Source organism: Pollicipes pollicipes, unplaced genomic scaffold, assembly GCF_011947565.3.
Source record: "Pollicipes pollicipes isolate AB1234 unplaced genomic scaffold, Ppol_2.1 Scaffold_6686;HRSCAF=7923_pilon_pilon_pilon, whole genome shotgun sequence".
Taxonomy (NCBI): domain Eukaryota; kingdom Metazoa; phylum Arthropoda; class Thecostraca; order Pollicipedomorpha; family Pollicipedidae; genus Pollicipes; species Pollicipes pollicipes.
In genome coordinates this window covers 11,338,105-11,356,607 of record NW_023596921.1, presented here as the reverse complement: position 1 = coordinate 11,356,607, position 18,503 = coordinate 11,338,105, and the positions used below count along the sequence as shown (strand labels likewise).

General features: G+C 49.1%; 1 protein-coding gene across 1 annotated transcript in view; it reads left to right on the top strand.

The window, feature by feature from the left end:
- The window catches only part of LOC119107466 (protein sidekick-2), a 38,746-nt gene that overhangs the window by 17,244 nt on the left and 2,999 nt on the right, over positions 1-18,503 (top strand). Inside the window, exons 5-6 of the mRNA XM_037230910.1 lie at positions 10,990-11,187; positions 15,825-16,099. Of these exons, the coding sequence (XP_037086805.1) occupies positions 10,990-11,187; positions 15,825-16,099 (473 nt within the window). The remainder of the gene's footprint in view (positions 1-10,989; positions 11,188-15,824; positions 16,100-18,503) is intronic.

Sequence of the window (18,503 nt, the reverse complement as noted above, 5' to 3'; positions counted from 1 at the left end):
TGTTTTACGAAGTAACTAGCACTCCCTTTGCACGCAAAAGCGGGCTGAATGCACTTGAGTGCGTGCACTGTTTGTGCGAACCTACCGTAAAGTTCCCCTCTGCTGTGCGGTGCCTGATACACTTACAACTTCGGGGCTACGTCCGCTTATGAATCCGAATTCTGCCAGCTTATGCACAATGCAGGACACAATGACGAAAACGACCAGAAACACTTGATTGCAGACTATAACAAGTTACAAAGAAATCATCGATCAATGAGGGCTCTGAATAAGTTCTGTCTGGTTTCGAGTGACGCTGTGCTTAGGTGGTTCGATGAAGAGCTCCGCCGAACTAGTTTGACGTGGCATGGGCGGATCACCCTCCCTGTGTCCACCAGCATATGGGTGGTGCCCGCACGCGGCAGTTGCCTTGTATCGTCACTTTATGCGCAAGACATTTTACGCCCTCGTTTGGATCGCTTCCAAACCCAGCAACACCGTGGCAGCGTGCTTCGAACGAGACCGAGATCCCCTGTTCTCAGCGGGCCGTGTCACCGGTGTCAGGCGGGAGTGGGTGGGGCGAGTCGGTGACGTCGCCGTCACGGCGCCCGTCACGGCCAGCGACGCCAGACCGGTGCGGAGCGCGAGCGGCTCAGGTCGTGACATCACCGGCGAGCTGCCCGTGCCCTCGTCAATGGCCCCGCCCTGAATTATTCACACGACGGCAGCGGCTGCAGTGAACGTCTCGCCAGCTCATTTGATAAAACCTTGGCCGTCTTGAATAAGCTGGTGAATGTTTCATAAAGTGCCGCTGCAATCCACTCGGCTGCACGACATTAGTCGTGGCTTGTTATAACCGGAAGGCGTGATTGGTGGATTAATGGGAAGTGTGACTATGATTGGCTGCGATTTGCCAGGAGTGTGCAGCATATTAAGCGAATCATGGTTGAGATGTAGCTTAGTATTTTCAATCTGCTCAAATGGGGCTGTGTTTTCAGTTTTTAAAGATTGTTTAAGATGACATATGGGCGCGGCAGACTGTTATGAGTGGAGCTGGTGCGTCATAACGCAAACAACATTGTCAAGCCATAATGGCATCGTCGTTTTTTAGGCTTTAGGCTTTTGTATGGTATATTTCTCTGGCTTGCATTAACACTGCTACGTGTTACCTGGTTCTTTATTTAATCCATTGTCATTACCAATGGTGTCATTTTTCTTTGTTCATATAGCACGTAATTCACGTGCACAACAACCTCGGGTGCGGTTGCCGCGACCAGATCAAAACTTCTCAGCCGTAACTTTGATGCTTCATCCTCTTGACAAATAAGGACACTCGCTTATGCGGTGTTCTCATTAACGGAGAAGACTCGGTTATATATTAATGCTAGGCATGTTTGTGAGCTGCGGAGTTAGAATGCAGTGACGGGCCATGTTTTTCGATTTGTGGGAACGTAAGGAAAACGTTATATAACTGGAAATGCACTGCAGTTTTATTTTCAGGTCTCTGTTAAGACTTGAATTCTAAGTCGTGAGATGCAGTCATTCATTCATGCGTGTTTAGTCGCAGCTACACTCAATATATCTCACCATGTTTTAACCATAATGCGGAAACACAGGATACAAAATGGTAAGCATTTATTGTTCTTACTGAAAACGACCAAGATGTCACTGGGTCTCAGGTTTGAACGAACGCCTCGAGTTTATTTGGACAACAAATGATCTTGAAAGTGCGTGGTCTCTCAGCTTGAGAGCCCGAGCAGTCCGTTTTTAGTCGCTGCCATCGAAGAGAGCGACTGCCTGTACGCGGAAGGAAAGCAAAAAGGGAAGGAAAGAAAACAGAAACATGAGATCGGCAGACAAACAGAGATAAGATTGGGAGACTGCTTCAGATTGTGGAAAATTGCAAATAAGTCCCATCTACCGTCCCTGTCATGCTCTTCAGGAGAAGGAAGAGGGGAAGTGTAAGCGACCTACACGATGCGCCGGGGCTGAACACGTTTCAGGGACACCTTTCTACCGCTGCTCAGTTACATTACGCACAGTGGTTATCAGTTATTTTTTCGAGAAAAGAGACTGTGTGGATGCTACAACCGTTCCATTGAAACGAATTGACCCGTATGATCTGTAACGCAACCGCAACTGTCGGGTTCGAGTTGCGTAACGATTGCCTGAGTCGCCACACTTCATCCAGATAATCGCAGCACCGGCTTAAGACCGGTGCACGCTGGGACGGATCGGGCGAGCGGAGCGGTAACAGAGCGAACCCTTAAGAGAATAGCTCCTGCTAAAACCGGCTGGCCGATCTGGCATCATCGATAAAGTCTGGTGACAGCGGGCGTGCGCTCATGACCGCACACTTGGCCAGCCAGTCATGGCCCCATCCGCTGTTGGCAAACAATGAGGCGCTTTGCGAAATTGTGTCTTGTGTCAACAAAGGCATAGCATACTAATGGCACAACAAAGTAAACCAACTGTGAAATGTGCAATGTTTGTTCCTCATTGTATTTTCAGAACTTCTGCAAGGATGAAGAGGTATGAGTTAAGTTGCTGACTGACTTGAAGTTGAGTGAAAAGAATGCAAGTCTAGGTATGTCTATCTATTAGCAAAGCCAAACATTTAGGAGCCAGTTGTAGAACTGGTAAACCACAATATTGTCTGTCGCGGAGGAGGAGCGGGTAAGTTTTCGTGGCTTGGGCATCATTGGTGATCACAAACGTTCTTTTCATGCACCGAAGGTGTGAAAACCAGATACTCGACCACTAAAAATAAAGATAAAATTCATGAATGGGATGCATTGCCAATTTCAATTTTGGGTTTCAAAAGCTGCAAAGTAAGCGTGATTGAAATGATACTGGTGGTAAAGGTTCGGCAGGGCCAATAATAAGAAATGTTTACCTAACGTTCCTTTTTGAGTGCCAAAGAAATATAGGACACAGCTGGAAACGAATGCATGCTACTCACGTGTGTCAACCAACACAAGTGAATGTAGGCTGCTCACCTGTGACATCACCTCCTAAGTTTGCTGTGATTTCTGACCATGAGTTCTTTTTTGTGTTGTCTTGATGTGGGGTATGTGTTACACCATACAGCCGCCTATAAGTAGATATATTTTTGATAACATGATGATTTAGAGAAGCTACTTATCTTTTTGCTGCATTCCAAAGTGACATCGTTAATGATCACGGATGTATGTCAATACATGGGGAAAGGAAACCCCAGCATAAGATATGCTCGTGTATCATGTCCCTATCAAATACTTCAAAACTTACAATATTAATAATCCTGGAGGCATTGGGTTAGGGAACAGATTTTGTTCCAACATATGATAATAGATGGAAACCGTATATACGTCATTGACAAAACTTGGACAAGTTATTCAGAGCCAAGTTCTACAATGCAGAATGTGGCGGTGAATATATGACTTTAATATGCAGAAGAAATACATGTGGTTGGCCCACATTCTCAGATTCCAGAGCCAAACTCATGCTAACCGACTGCCAATGCGAGCGTAAGGTAACACCAGTAGCATGAATTGTCCAGCGTTAGTATGGGTTCAGATTTCTGCTAGCACATAGTGACTCCAAAGTTTCTACACATTAATGCTTGATTCTAAAGTTTCAACGCACCCTAATGCTCTACTTCTTAAACGGAAGTTTTAATCAGGTAGGCTGTAAGGACCTTTAGTGGGTACATAAATTATGAGCATATCTTAATACCAAACTTATAATGCTATTGCAGATTAAGTGCACCAGCATTGGCTACATTATGGATGCCGTGCAAATTTGATATATGTAAGTGTTCAGAACTATGGTGCCTAGTTAACTTTATTTGAAATTGAGTGCAGCTGACGACAAACAAAGCAAATTTACTAATCAGATGCAATAAAAACCTTCCCTGTTACAAATGAGCAAACTATGATAAACGTGACCCCCATGCCAAGCCCATGTCCCCTGAACAACTGCAATGTCACTGGCACTCAAAGGTCATGGTGTCACATGGACTGAATCACTGCTCCCTGACACACCAACTCACGTGAAGAAACAACGAATATACCGCACACAACTGACTAAAAAGTAAAGTGAAGCGTAATCAGCCAGATCAGACCTTTAAAAAAGACAATGCTTTTTCAGAGCAAAATGTATTTCTCCCTTCAACATAGACATGTTGAATATTGCTGGGACAGTGCACAGAATACATAACCAACACATAAACCACTTCAAACGAGACCTTCATCGCCCTGTTTTCATTAATTCGACGGTCTGAAATTGTTTCACTTCCGAGGTTACGTTTACGCTCCGCTTACTCTCCGTTCAAGAGGATAAACTGAATCCATCTTTCCGAGGTCGCCCGATCCCTCGTTCCGGTGTGAAACGGTCTGTAGCTGACGACTGAAGTGCCTATTTTTACAGACTTTACAGACTTTGCAGACTTACAGACTTTGGTTCGTGCTCTTTGTTAAAGGAGATCCGTTGCATAGTCTTATGGAAGGTCAGAGACGATGTAGTCGTAAAACGGATGGAACAATTATTGGGGGTATTGTCCTCGTCTGGTGCGTTGGAATGGTCACAACGTTTCGGCCAGTTGTTTCTCCGGCCGTTGTCAGGGGTTCGGGAGTTCTGAGATGAACTGAGCTTCGACTTTCAGCCATGTATGCGCCACACCCCTATTTTTTTCTTGGCTTTGCTGACACCCGAACCAGGGTCTTTTGAAAGCGAGTTGAATTATTTACCAACTGTGCCAAATGGGAAGGTCTTGTCCTTGCAATCCGAACAATAGTGCCATCCGTAATATCTGTCGCGTTCTAACTTCCTAACTTCTCGCATACAGACTGATAACACGTGCCTGTTCAGCGGCTTTCCGATGAAATTAAGTTGATCTTAATGCGTGATAAAATTGTCGTTATCCTTAAAGGGAATGCTCCCCAGTTGAAGATATTGAGTTAGGTATCAGACATGATGGGAAATGCTTCCTTCCAACTATTGGTAAGCTTTCAAAGTTCAAGAACGACGCTAAGTAGCAAAATTTCAAAGTTTTAAAAAATGGACCCCATTACGTCATTGTTTGATGGCGTCATGAAATGGGTTTGTGACGACAGCAAGACCTGGCAGCATCTGACAGCCAGACCAGAAAGAATACCTCGAAACACACGAAGGCCGACGCCAACCGGCCATTCTCGTGGCGGGGGCCGTGTCGGGGCCGGATTGGTGGGTGGGTTGTTTGTGGATTTTTTGTTTTGGTGCTGGCCATAAGAATAGCTTTCGTGGACTGTTTAAAGTACGCAACGTAGCGATCGCCAGCTTTTATGGCAGATTATTGATATCAAAGCACGATATGCTGTGCTGCTGCTGTTGCTGCTTTGCTGTTGATGATTTTGTCATTACTTTATCGTCAACCCATCGTTGCGCGCAGTGCTTGAGTCCTGACATTGATACCATGTGATGTGTACCGTAGTCACTGCCCTTATCGTTTGTAACTGGAAATGGGGTGTGGTGTCAAAATCAATAAGCTTTGTAACATTGTCTTTATTGTTTTTGACTGGAAATGTGCTGTCATGCGAAAACATAAATTTGCAACGTTGCCATGCACTGATTGTCAAAACATTGCTATTGCTAGGGTAAAGATGGTAAGGCTTGGCTACCAATCATATTTGCTTTTTGCTCAGGATTCCTCATTCAAATAATAGTTAACCCTGATGTAACCATTGTGGTGCAACGACATACTTGCCGCAGACAGACCTTTGGCATTGCTAAATAAATATTTACTAGTCATTCATAAATTATAAGCTGCTATCTCATAGGCTTGACAAAGGGTACTCAACCAATGTGGCGCATTGTGTAATGGCACTGGTCAATAGCTTTATTTTGGCACTGTCTCGGTGCTGTCCTGTGGCATGACATAATGAACAACAGTATGGTTCTTCGACTGCAATCCATGCCACTTTTACAATGAATTCCAGCATGAAAAGATGTGTCAAGCATGCACTGTTATAATGACTTCCCATATGACATATGACTGACCAAACATACATGATACAACATACAAATCACTTTCAGTAAATCAGACAACCAAATAATTGGCATCACTTGCTCAGCCTGCTTTGGGAATCCAGAAAACGCAGGTGAGAAGGGTGCAAACACATCTTTCACTTTCATGGTCATGCAACATTCCGCAGCCATCAGGCTGCTTTACTAAAAAATAACAGGAAAATTTTACATGTATTGAAATGACACTGCAAACATGCTGACTTTGCACAGGGCTGGAGACATGACAAGTGCATGTAGTTATGGTTGGATGGGCAAAATGCAAGGTAAGTGATAAAGCTGCCAGTGCATACCAGGCTCATGATAAACATATTATTAAGTGCTGTCCAAGGCACCAACAGCAATGCTTTTCCACCTTTCTCAGCACCCAACATCCCAGGCAAACTGCAGTGACTATGACACTGATTACTCAGGAGCAGTGCTTGCCTGCATACAAGATTTGTGAAGACGGTACAATTTGCATCAGCAATAATAAAGCTACATTTTCAGATATTTTTAGGGAAAGACAGTTTTGCAAAGTCATATAATGTGAGCCTATACTGAGCATGTCCATTAATGAGCTGCTCACACCAGCCCCTACTGCCAAAATGAATCGCTGATATAATGGCATGCAATGGATTAATTACATGCTGTATGCCTCAATAGGCTCACAATGTTGGCAAGATCATAATGAGGTACCAGTACCAGTACTTTGCTTTGTACAATATACTCCTGCAATATAAGGGCTAGTGTTTCTCTCAGTTTGCCAGCATTTCTTTGTCATCTTCAAACGCAAACATAAAGGTAGGGGCAGGCATCAATATCAATAGGCATGAATATATCACATCTTATTGCGAGCTAGTGGACTGAAGAATACCAAAACAATGTTCTCTCTCAGAAGAGCGAACCTCGCAAGCACACTCCCCATCACATCAATACCAATGCAAGCCACTGGCACATACCACCACCGATCACACGCATTTCGAGCCCCCGATTCACACTCTTTTTTCAAATAAGTGTAATCTTACATTTACACAGCTCGCGGGGCCATCAAATTGCAGGTTTTCTCACAATTTCCGCATAGATCTTCAGTCACAACACCGGACTTCACCGTGGCCTCCCTTCGAAACAAAGTCCCAATGGGGGATTCATGGTAACGCGGCTCAAGAGCTTCTGCTTGTAAAACATAATTTTGTGTTCAAGATTTAAATTTATCGTACCATATATGTGAAATGCTTAGAGAAATATATATATATATATATATATATATGTATATATATATATATACATATATATATATATATGCAATATAATATATACTTGTATATATATTTGTATATATATATATATATATATATATATATATATATATATATATTTGTATTGCTGTAATGTTTCCCTAGCTTCATAATACCTTGCTAACCCATAAACCCGTGCAAGGTTCTGTGCTCCGGTACACAAGGCGCCAACCAAGCTGTCATTAAGAGATATGTTAGCAGAAGAAGAAAAAAACGTCAGGAGGAGAAAAAAATTGCTGTCGCGTCTTCTTTTTTATAACTTTGGGAGAGCACCCACTTTTTGGGTGCCGTACTTTTTTGCAGAGAGTGACGCTCTTTTTTATAACATTGACCTGTGACCTAAAAATAAGGAAAAATTACCCGTTTCACGACGGGTGTCGCACAACCCGAAATTGCTCACGCTTGTGTTCGCGACACGCATTCAGCAGTAAAATCTTACTGACCGTCAATCATCTTCCGCGGACTGTACCACATGTGCAGCATCATCGCCTTTGCGAATGTAGTAGTGGCTATGCTGCTTTGACCATAAACAAAAAGCAGCCTGTAATATCACTGGAATCTGATGACGTTTCTATAGCGTCATTATTCAGAAGGCGATTTTAAAGTTGGCTGTAAATAAGCCTTTTCGTACTTTGCGGGCGTGTAGCTCAGGAACCAGAGCGTTTTGGGTCTTAAAAAGGGCATATCAGTGAACTGCATCAAAATGTCCGCAAGATGGCTACTTCAGTCCAAAACGCCATACAAATGTGGAACATTCCCTTTAAAGGGCTGTTAATTGTTCACTTGAGTTAATTATGGCTGCGCGCATGCTACCACCATGGTCTCTCGTAAATCACAAGACAAACAAATGTAGTAGACGGTAACTTCTAGGATTCGGTCTGCTTGATGTCTACGGAGCAGCATCCAGAGGCTCTCAACTCCAAGGCAGTTGACATGTGTGCGCTTACACCGTGCTCTTTCATTCGCTGAAAGTCGGACCAGACGGTCATTCTAAACTGATCGACAATGCCGATAACTGAGGACGAAGGTTTCCCCAGTCTGTTACCCATATGCTGAAAGCGGTGGTGCGGTGTACTTACAGTACTTAGTGGTGTCGCGATACCGTGCTTTAGAGGTTGCCGCCAACGGACACGACCGTGTAACCGTTGGACAGAGTTTGCGTCAGACTTTTGATGTGACGGGAGTCGAGACAGCTGCAGATGAAGAGTTTTTGAGGCTATTTGTGTGATACGTCTCCTTTAGTGAGCCATCTCAGTCACACATTCCTCCGCTTGTTGCAAGAAATACCAAATATGTGTTAGTCACATATTATTCCACTTATTTGAGGAAAGACAGCACATTTGTTGAGGGTTGCCATGCTCTGAACTGTGTCGCTGATTGGATGGAGGACGTTAGGAACTCATTTTTATTGATATATCCATTCATGGACATCAACGCAAAAGGAGTTCCTAGAAGAACGTCATGCCACTGAAGCCATCGTAATCTTTGTTTCAGCCGCGCGGCGTTAGCTGTTAGGGGCCGCGGTCGATCTTAGCGTTTGTTGCAAAGCAATAATAAGTCGTGCGGTATTGCGTGGCACTTGCGAGATTGAGAACTAATTGACGCAGCACAGCGGGCGTACAGGGGACATCAAAAATTTTTCAGGTTTGATTTTATATGTATCATTATGAGGTAATGAAGCTTTTAACAACAGTTTGAGTTATGCTTTCCTGAGTCGTTCTTACAGCCCTGTGTTTAATCGCCGCAGAGAGGTAGGCAGCCGGAGCAGTCCGTGATGGAAGACGTTTGAAAAGGAGATTATTTATCTTGCAACATCCGGCGTAGGCGCTGAGATCCTTTCGTTCGGCACCAGGTTTTGTTAATTAAATGCGATTCAAGCCACGTTAATCCCATCAGGCATCCCTTTTGTGCTAAATGGAACCGGCTAAACAAATTGCACTTGGAGCAAAAACGTGTAAATCCTGGATTTTGTCACCGTTGAATAATACCACTGTAAATCATTTGGCGCTTTTTTGCGCAAGGCTTTTTGTCGAAACTGCACTCCAAGTAGGCATCTTTACGAAGGATCTTGGCGTCTTCTTATTCGTGTCATTTCGTAAGTACTCCATCGTCAATTATATCTCACATACGATATATCATATACATTGACTTTGGCCGGGCAACGGGTGATTGTTATTGTCAGGCTCCAATTCCGTGATACGGGACAGATATATTGCAGCGCATTCAAAATTTGGTATTGCTATGACACTTTCATTGCATATCCTTGGTCGAATATCCAGCCCAAGTAAGGTCAGGTTGTGATTCGAAAGCCTTGGGGACCGTCTAAACTACGTCTTAGCTATGTTGTGCTGTTGTTTTTGGAGTGCCTGGAACATATTAGACCAGACCTGCATAGAACGACGGTTCTAAATCAAGCGTGTATCTTCCAACGGTTAAATGACCTTTCCGAGATCAGGCGAGATCTCTGGCTTGCGGCAACCTTATTTGCTCTTGGATCTATTCTATGCAACTGCAAACGGTTCGGAACATTATGTAATGGACCGTTTTGAGAAATTATTGTTCTACGTTGTCGAAGTGCTACATTTTCAACTTCATGTTTTCCATGAAACCCGGACGATCAAGAGATAGTTATATGACATCGAACTTAACACCATTGGGTTCATTAGGCACCGGACCAACCCACTGTTTTGTTTTGTAGCTTAAGCTCAATCTTGAGCTAAATGACGTGGGATTGCCCTCCTGCCTCTAACGCCAGTAAAAGGAGTTCCGTTGACGAGGATTTATCCGCCAAATGAGCTTGAAATGTATACATTATCATCTCAGTCAAACCCGGGTCCCCGGGCGTCGTTTGCTCGGAGTCTCCGATAGCCGCGGCCCGATTTCGAATCCCGACACGCAAACGGTTCTAATTTTGAAACGATTTGCCCCAGCTTGTCAGCCAATTAGCACCGAGGATTTGTACCGCGCCTGGCAAGTTCATGATACGGCTCGGCCGTGAATTAGCTTTTTACGTTTCCCGTGGCAACACGAAGCCTCAAGCGCGAGTTGAATCTAAGTGGCGACGTGCCTTGACTTCACTGTATCTGTCGCTTACTTCGAGACGAGGCCGCAGCTCTAACGACCATGCTTACCGCGGGTCAGGAGCGCCCCTGAATTGCTTTCTTATTGGATCTCGCTTGTGTGTGATTTTTATGACCCTCTTGTGATCTTTGTCGTATGTGTTTTCTTATGCCGGGATTTCGATTTTCCTGTATTCCAGTCTGCTTCCAGGCATACAGTCATTGATGTCATGTCGCGTTATCAATAACGCGCTGTCGTCTCACCGCATATCTGGCGATACCAGTCGGCTCAGCAGCGTCTCCGTGCGACTCGCTGAATCTGTCATCTCCGCTCACAGCCTGACAGTGTCTGCTGCGGTACCAGGGGCGCGGGCTTCCGTGCGCTACACGTCCCAACAGCGCCTGCTGCAGTGCCAGGGGCGCCGGCTTTTGTGCGCTACACGGCCTAACAGCGTCTGCTGCAGTGCCAGGGGCGCCGGCTGCCGTGCGCTACACGGCCTAACAGTGTCTGCTGCAGTGCTAGGGGCGCCGGCTTCCGTGCGCTACACGGCCTAATAGTGTCTGCTGCAGTGCCAGGGGCGCCGGCTTACGTGCGTCACACTGCCTAACACTGTCTGTGGCACCTGCTACAGTGCCGGGGGCGCCGGCTTCCGTGCGCTACACGGACGTGGGTAGCAGCTGGGTGCTGCTCATGTGGACGCCGCCCGCCCAGCGCAACGGCATGCTGCTGCGCTACTGCATCAACATCAGCGGCGTGGGCCTGCCGGCTGAGCTGCGCTGGCTGCCCGCCTCCGAGGACCGCTGGCTGCAGCACAAGGTCGACCGTCTCAGTAAGTCAAGCTGCAGTGCTCGTTTTAGAATGCTAAGCTCTAAGACAAGATCGAACGCGTCAGTGTGCTGGGATGTGGTCCAAGGGCAACCGACTCAACCCGAGCTGCACTTCAAGGCTGCGCGCTCTAGGATATCCACGTGCAGTTCAGAGTCGAACGCCTTGGGAAGTCGGGCTGCAGTTTGAGTCGTCCGTCTCTGTCAGTATAGCTGCAGTTAAATGTTGAGGAAGTAACAAGGTGCGTCAAGTGGCGAGACCACCTGGCCGGTAAGTTTCCGCACGCACGCTGGATGTTAGACTGTCCCGCCAGACACCCTGGATGAGGTTAGGCTGTCCCGCCGTACGCACTGGACGCTACGCCACGTCGCTCGCAGGTGGGACAGCGCACCTCCCCCTACAGCACACACACACATACACACCCCAGCTCCTTCCTCAAGGTAGCGGCTGGAACCCCAGCTCTCCTTTAGGCCAGCATTTGCACCATTTTATTTTTTATATTTTATTTTGCACCATTTTACTTCTGAGAGAAAGCTAAAAACAACGTAATCCTTTCTCACTCAGCTCCCCTCACGGGAACTCTAGCTGCGCCCCTGGTTCTGCCACACATTCCGAGCGTCGGGGCGCACCGTCAAACGTACCACGAGCTCCAGCCAAGATGCTGGTGTGGGTACCACCAGACGCGCGGGTTGTCAGGCCAACCCGCTGAACACTCTGGGTGATGGCTGTACCGCCACAGACGGTGGATCTTGGCTTACGTCAGGGTAAAAGATACCTGGTAGAGCAAAGTTCGATGCACAAAACGTCGCAGTATTAAACTAGAAATACACTAGGCATGCAATTAAGGCTGTTTTCTGTTTTTACTACGCGTCTGGCAACCGGTAATTGAAGCATTTATCATTTTAGTCAATGTTGTGCCCTGACTTTGGCAAGAAGCTTTCAAGCAGCTGTACACTACATTAAATTGACATCATGTATTGACTGACAGCAAACAATGAAGCATACTCCATAGGAAACTGGAAAAAAGTTCTAAACGCTCCGATCTCAAATTAAAAACCTTTCGATCACGGATCCGGCATGTTGCTGATTCAGCTACTGGGATCACTGGACATGCCACGAAAGTCAAAAAATTCACGGCGCAGGATCCCTGAAAGCATTAACCCCATAGACCGTGGGAATTTGGCCTCTCTAGACAAAACTTGGACAATAGATCGACTCAAGAGAATTAAACAATCATTCGTTTCGTGCTGGGCTCATCCAAATTTGTTTGATCATATCCGATTCACGGCTCTGTAAAAAGCAGGCCTTTTTACGTTAGTAGAACAAGTACGGCGTAGAGCGGTTGTGGTGCCAGGGTTCTACGGTGGGGGCTGGGCTTGCATGCCAGTCTTGTGGGGCGTTTCAACTGCCCCTCTACAGACTTGATGAGCCAGATATGCGGGGTTTTAGGTTGTCCGGCCAAAGACGCTTGATGACAGGTCGTGCTACATTCCTAGGAAGAAATGCGTCAAGATCCTGGCAACATTAGGCATTTCATGTGGACGTTCACGGTGCTCTCGTTATTACCCGATGATAATGGTCAGCTCGCTGAATAGGGCTTAGCGTGCTCTTCTAGCATATTACTGACATGTAAAAAAGATAATGCTGCAGGGAAAGCAGGGAATGCCGTTCTCAGCCTGGGACTATTTCGAAAGCGCCGCATTGTCTCAGGGATGGCATGTACGCGAATTGATCGGTAAGCTGTTCAGACGGCACACACAATAAGCTTTCTTCAAAGGCAAACCGCCAGGCTTCCCTGCCGGCTGCATATGGACCCGTATACTGGTTTGGTGACGCCATCACCATCAGTATAATGCGCCGTACACGGTGTGGTGCCTTTATGGAGCAAGAGCAGCAGACCCAGCACAAAGCAAACTGGAGTCTTGTCCGGTATGATGCCAGAGGTTCAGGAAGGTAGCGTGAAAAATGCTGGGGTTTCTAGAAAGATCACCCCTAGTGCAGCCAAGCCACAGGAGGCATTGACTTCCAAAGTCAAACAGGAGGCAGTCCTGTTTCTGGAACTAGTCAACGGGCACAATAACAGAAACCGTGGGATTTTTGTTCTAAAATGCAGACCATTGTGGTCAAAAGGATGATGAAAATCGCGCCAGATATGTCAACGTGTACTTCGTTGCCGGCCGCACATAGCAGATTCCTTTTTCTGAATCGATCCGAAAATATAACGAACTCCCATTTCCTAAACCACAGCCGCTACTTTTCCTCTTTCGGACAGCAAAACGTTGAGCAAACTCCTGTACGCCATCCTGTCTGTGGCTCCTCCGGCGTAACCCTCTCCGGAGAGCCGTCGTCCGGCAGTGATCAGTCTGGCGACAACGCTCCGCCGCCGGCGACACGGGGGTCGCTCCGGCCCAGGTAATAGACAAGGCGAGTACACGGCGCCCGCCCGGCACGTAATGGACATTAGACACGCCAGCAGCCCGCCGACCGCCGGCAGCGCCGCCGACCGGGCTCGTCCAGTCACCCGCGACCCGAACTGAGGCCACGGGAACGGAAAAGACTTCACTGAGCTGACCTCGGAGTGTGTGGTGCGTTTCCGTGTTGGACGTGAGTGAGTGCTGGACGTTGGTGGTGTTTGTCGGAGTGCTGGACATGAGTGATGTTTGTCGGAGTGTTCGACGTGAGTGATGTTTGTCGGAATGTTGGACGTGAGTGATGTTGGCACAGTGTTGGATGTAAGTGACATGTGTTGGAGTGTTGGACGTGGGTGATGTTTGTCGGAGTGTTGGACTTGCGTAATGTTTGTCACGGTGGTGGATGTGAGTGACGTATGTAGGAATGTTGGATACAAGTGATGTGTGTCGATGGGTTGGACGTGAGTGATGCATGTCGGAGTGTTCGACGTGAGTCATGTGTTGACTGTGAATGGTGTTTGTCACTTTGTTGGCTATGGGTGATGTCTGCCGGAGTGTTGGACGTGAGTGATGTTTGTCTGGGTGTTGCACGTGAGTGATGTTTGTCGGGGTTTTGGACGTGAGTGATGTTTGTCGAATTGTTGGACATGAGTGATGTTTGTCGGAGTGTTGGGCGTGAGTGATGTTTGTCGGAGTGTTGGGCGTGCAATGATGTGTTTCGGAGTGTTGGACATGCAATGATGTTTGTCAGGGTGTTGGACGTGAGTGAGGTTTGCCGGAGTGCTGGGCGTACAGTGATGTGTTTCAGAGTGTTTGACATGCAGCGATGAGCCTCCCGTCTAGTGACACGCCCGATTCACGTGGGTTAGGGGTGGCCGGATCGACCTGCGTAACCCAGTCAGCACCGGACATGTCCTGTCGCCGCCAGACCCACCATCGGCACAACTGCGGCCGGGTATGGGCCTCGTACGAGGTGGTCCATCCCCGCTTCACCCATTAGCTGATTTTATTGCTCATTCTGCTGAGCGGAGCGCTCCGCAAAACTGCGCCTGCCAGCTCTGGATTTTGCCCGTCCACATCAATTAAGCCTTCGCCGACGGACTTGCCAAATGAATCAAGCGGAGCCACAGTCAGGCACGCCATGGTATTGTCGCCGCTGCATTTCATTAGGCTGTCATCCATCGCCGAGCGCGGAAGAGGCGGCTCTTATTAGCGGCTTCCGAGTTAGCGTATAGTCCGGCCATTATGCTTGGCTTGTGTCCAGCGAGGGCGAGCACCTCAGAACCTGCCGTTAATTTTAATGGGCTTGGGCGGGTAGTTATTGCTTGGCTTTCGTGCCGTGGTTTCACATGCTAACCGGCGCCTGCGACTTTTCGTTTGCCGTTCCGTATGTATGTATGTATGTATGGTATGTATGGTAGAGTACTTTCAAAATACTGAAAGCGTGGAGAGTAGAGATGAGGTATTGATACAATTTTGCGTCAAGAGCGTTCAAAAATTCCATTTCATTTCCACATCGGCGTCAAGATACACTTCCTAATGCATCTGCTTGCCGCATTAGGAAGAGCATATGCTACGGTGTATTGTCATTGCCTTAATCTCAACCGCGGTTTTAATGCCAATCATAACATATACCTTGGATACATGTCATTTTGGTTGTAAAGGCACATGAACAACGTGGGTTATTGCACATAAAACATAAGAAAGTTGCTTGGATAACCAGATAAGGCAACAGTTAACTCATACAGCATGAATTGAACAACCCCACCCGTCTCCACTCAAACCCACCCTGTCCGTTTCCACTCAGACTCACCCCGCCTGTTTCCACACAGACCCACCCCGCCTGTTTCCACTCGGACCTACCCCGCCTGTTACCACCTAGATCCATCCCGCGTGTCTCCACTCAAACCCACCCCGCCTGTCTCCACCCAGACCCAGCCCGCCTGTCTCCACTCAGACCCACCCTGTCTGTCTCCACTCAGAACCAGCCCACCTGTCTCCACTCAGACCCACCCCGCCTGTCTCCACTCAGACCCACCCTGTCTGTCTCCACTCAGACCCACCCTGCCTGTTTCTACCCGTACCCACCCCGCCTGTCTCCACACAGACCCACCCCGCCTGTCTCCACTCAGACCCACTCCGTCTGTTTCCACACAGACCCACCCCGCCTGTCTCCACACAGACTCACCTTCGATCGTGATAACCTGACAGCCAACGTGCCGCCTTCCAGACCCATTCACCTTCTACAACGTCGGCGTGTTGGCGGAGACGTCGGTGGGGCGGGGCCCGGCTCGCCACGTGCGCCTCCGCACGGACACCTCGTCGCCGGGCTTGCCTCTCGTGCTCGACATCAGCTGCGTCAAGGACGGTGCCACGCAGGTGCGCTGGCTCGGCCCGCCGCCCGACAGCCAGCCGGCCGTCAGCTTCTTCACCATCGGCTACCGCAACGAGCGCGACCGGAAGTACCAGCTGACGCGCACGCCGGCTGGACTCGGCGAACACACGGTACGGCTTCTGTTGGTCTCTGATATCTGGCTGGGTTTGGGCCCTTCCGCCAGCTGGTGGTCTCTGACATTTGGCTGGGCTTGGGTCCTTCTGCCAGCTGGTGAGTTGCTTTGTAGCTCGCGAGGGTTGTTGGTTTGATTTTCTTTGTTGTCGCAGGTGTCAGTTGACTTTTGACCTCGTGCTTTACAAAAGAAATGACGTGTTGCTAGGAACGCCAGACGACAGTATCTGGCCACGCTCTCTTCGTGAACAGCAGTGCTGTTTCTGTTCGTCGTATCGAATTTATATGGCTTGCACGCACAACGTTTTGTGTCGAGACTCACTCTGCCGCGAAACTTTTAAAGGCCGAGTAAACAGCGTCTAACCACGACGGAGCACGCGATCCGCACTCCTTCCTGAGTGGCAGCGTCAGGGGGGGGGGGGGGGGGCTCGACAGGCTGTCGCAGGTCTCACGACAGTAAATCTGTGTGTTTGCTGACGGTGTCCACGGTATTCCGGAGGCACACGCGGACAGTCACACAAGGCTCCTTATTTTTGCTGTCAGCCTGTTCAAACAATTCAACACCCGCGCTACATGGGTATGGATTCTGACTACTGGGAGGATCTGTCCGCGGGGAGCCAAAGGGGGACGCTCTTTAGATAGACATTAACTAGAAACCTGCAATGAATAGTATGGACGGAAGTTTTCACCTTGACGGGGATGAAACAACCACGAGGTTTAAGCCGGCTTTGCGTTTCTCTACCGGTCGGCTTGCTCGCAACGAAATCCATTACGAGGAGCTGCCCCAGCCGCGGCTACCATTGCCAGAGCAGCCGCAGCTGTCCAGCACGTCATATGCCTCATAAAGACGGCTTCCTATTCTTCTGACGGCTGCGATGAGCGGGCGATATCGCAAAAAATGGCCGCCAGAGACGACGTAAACGGCCGACTAGGCTGTTAAACACTGGCGCGGCGGACGGCGCCGTTTCACCGTCGACCCAACATCCGGCCGATGGCGTTTTCAACAAGTTGCGACGCGCAACTTCGGGCCGTTTCGCTAGTGAAATACGCGACGCGCCGCTCGTTATTTCCTCTATATCGGGATCTGGGGTTCGGTGGATGCTCTCCGCGATTCAAGAGCGGCCGCGCCCGGCTGGCGTCGAGGAGCGGCGCCTCGCAGGCCGCGAGCGTCGAAAACTCGCCGCTTTAGACGCGGCCGCCCGGCGGAAAATTCGGCGGCTCACGGCGACGAGCCTAATTCGTCTGTTGTCGGAAACTCGATCCGACCGTCACTGATAGCACTCTGGGGAGAATATCGTGCGTGCGCTGCCGCTCTCAGATCCCGACACGTTTTGTGGGGATCACTGTCTGGCCGGAAGCTCAAAGGCTTCATCGCCGGCAGGCGTCAGTCAGTCCCCGCGAGCGTTTTTGCGCATGTCTTCGCCCGCAGGAGTGGGATTTCATTGAGTGTGGGCATCAAGCATGGGGAAACAGCTTGAGGTATACCGAATACTAAATTTTTCACCGGAAATTCGGCCACAATTACTTTGAAAGCTCAGAAAGTGTCAACACTTGTTTGTGTCTTCGTCACAGTGCTTAAGAGGAAAAATAGTAAGCGCGTAACGTGCATTACGAACTCTCATACCTGAGATCGTGGAAGGTCGGGTCTCTAGGAACCCACAGTTCGCGTGTCGTCGTGTGCACCCCACCGGGCCGCTGTGGTCGTCTCCGCCGTCTCCGCCGTGGCCGTCTCCGCTGGCCGCTGTGGCCGTCTCCGCCGGGCCGCTGTGGCCATCTCCACCGTGGCCGTCTCCGCTGGCCGCCGTGGCCGTCTCCGCGGTGGCCGTCTCCGCTGGCCGCCGTGGCCGTCTCCGCCGTGGCCGTCTATGCTGGCCGTCGTGGCCGTCTCCGCTGGCCGCCGTGGCCGTCTCCGCCGTGGCCGTCTCCGGCGGGCTGCCGCGGGCGTCTCCGCCGCCGCCGACGGGGACCGCCTCGTCGGCGGTGGGCCGGTCTGCGACGGCTGACGGCGACTTCCAGACACGCTGCGCCCGGACGTTGGGTTCGGCCTCCTGGGACTGCTGGCGCCGCCGCCAGCACTGGAGCGATGACGCAGTTTTCCGGGAATGGGACGCGAAAGCGGGAGACGCGCCGCGCATCTGCCGGCGGCGAAGGTGTTTGTGTGTCAATCGTGAGTCGTTTTTCAGAGCGCCGCGGTGCTTTGGAAGTGCGCCGCATCTATCTGACGGCCGTGGAGCAGTCCGCTAGGCGTAGTGCCGAACTCAAAGCATTACCAGATTCACTTTGATATGAGTGCAACGTTCCCAGAGCTGATTTTCTGAGATGCTATCACACAAGTGACAAGAGCTGTTTACGGTTCGCCTGACGGCTACAGTGAGCACATGATACTACAAATGGCTGTCAGGA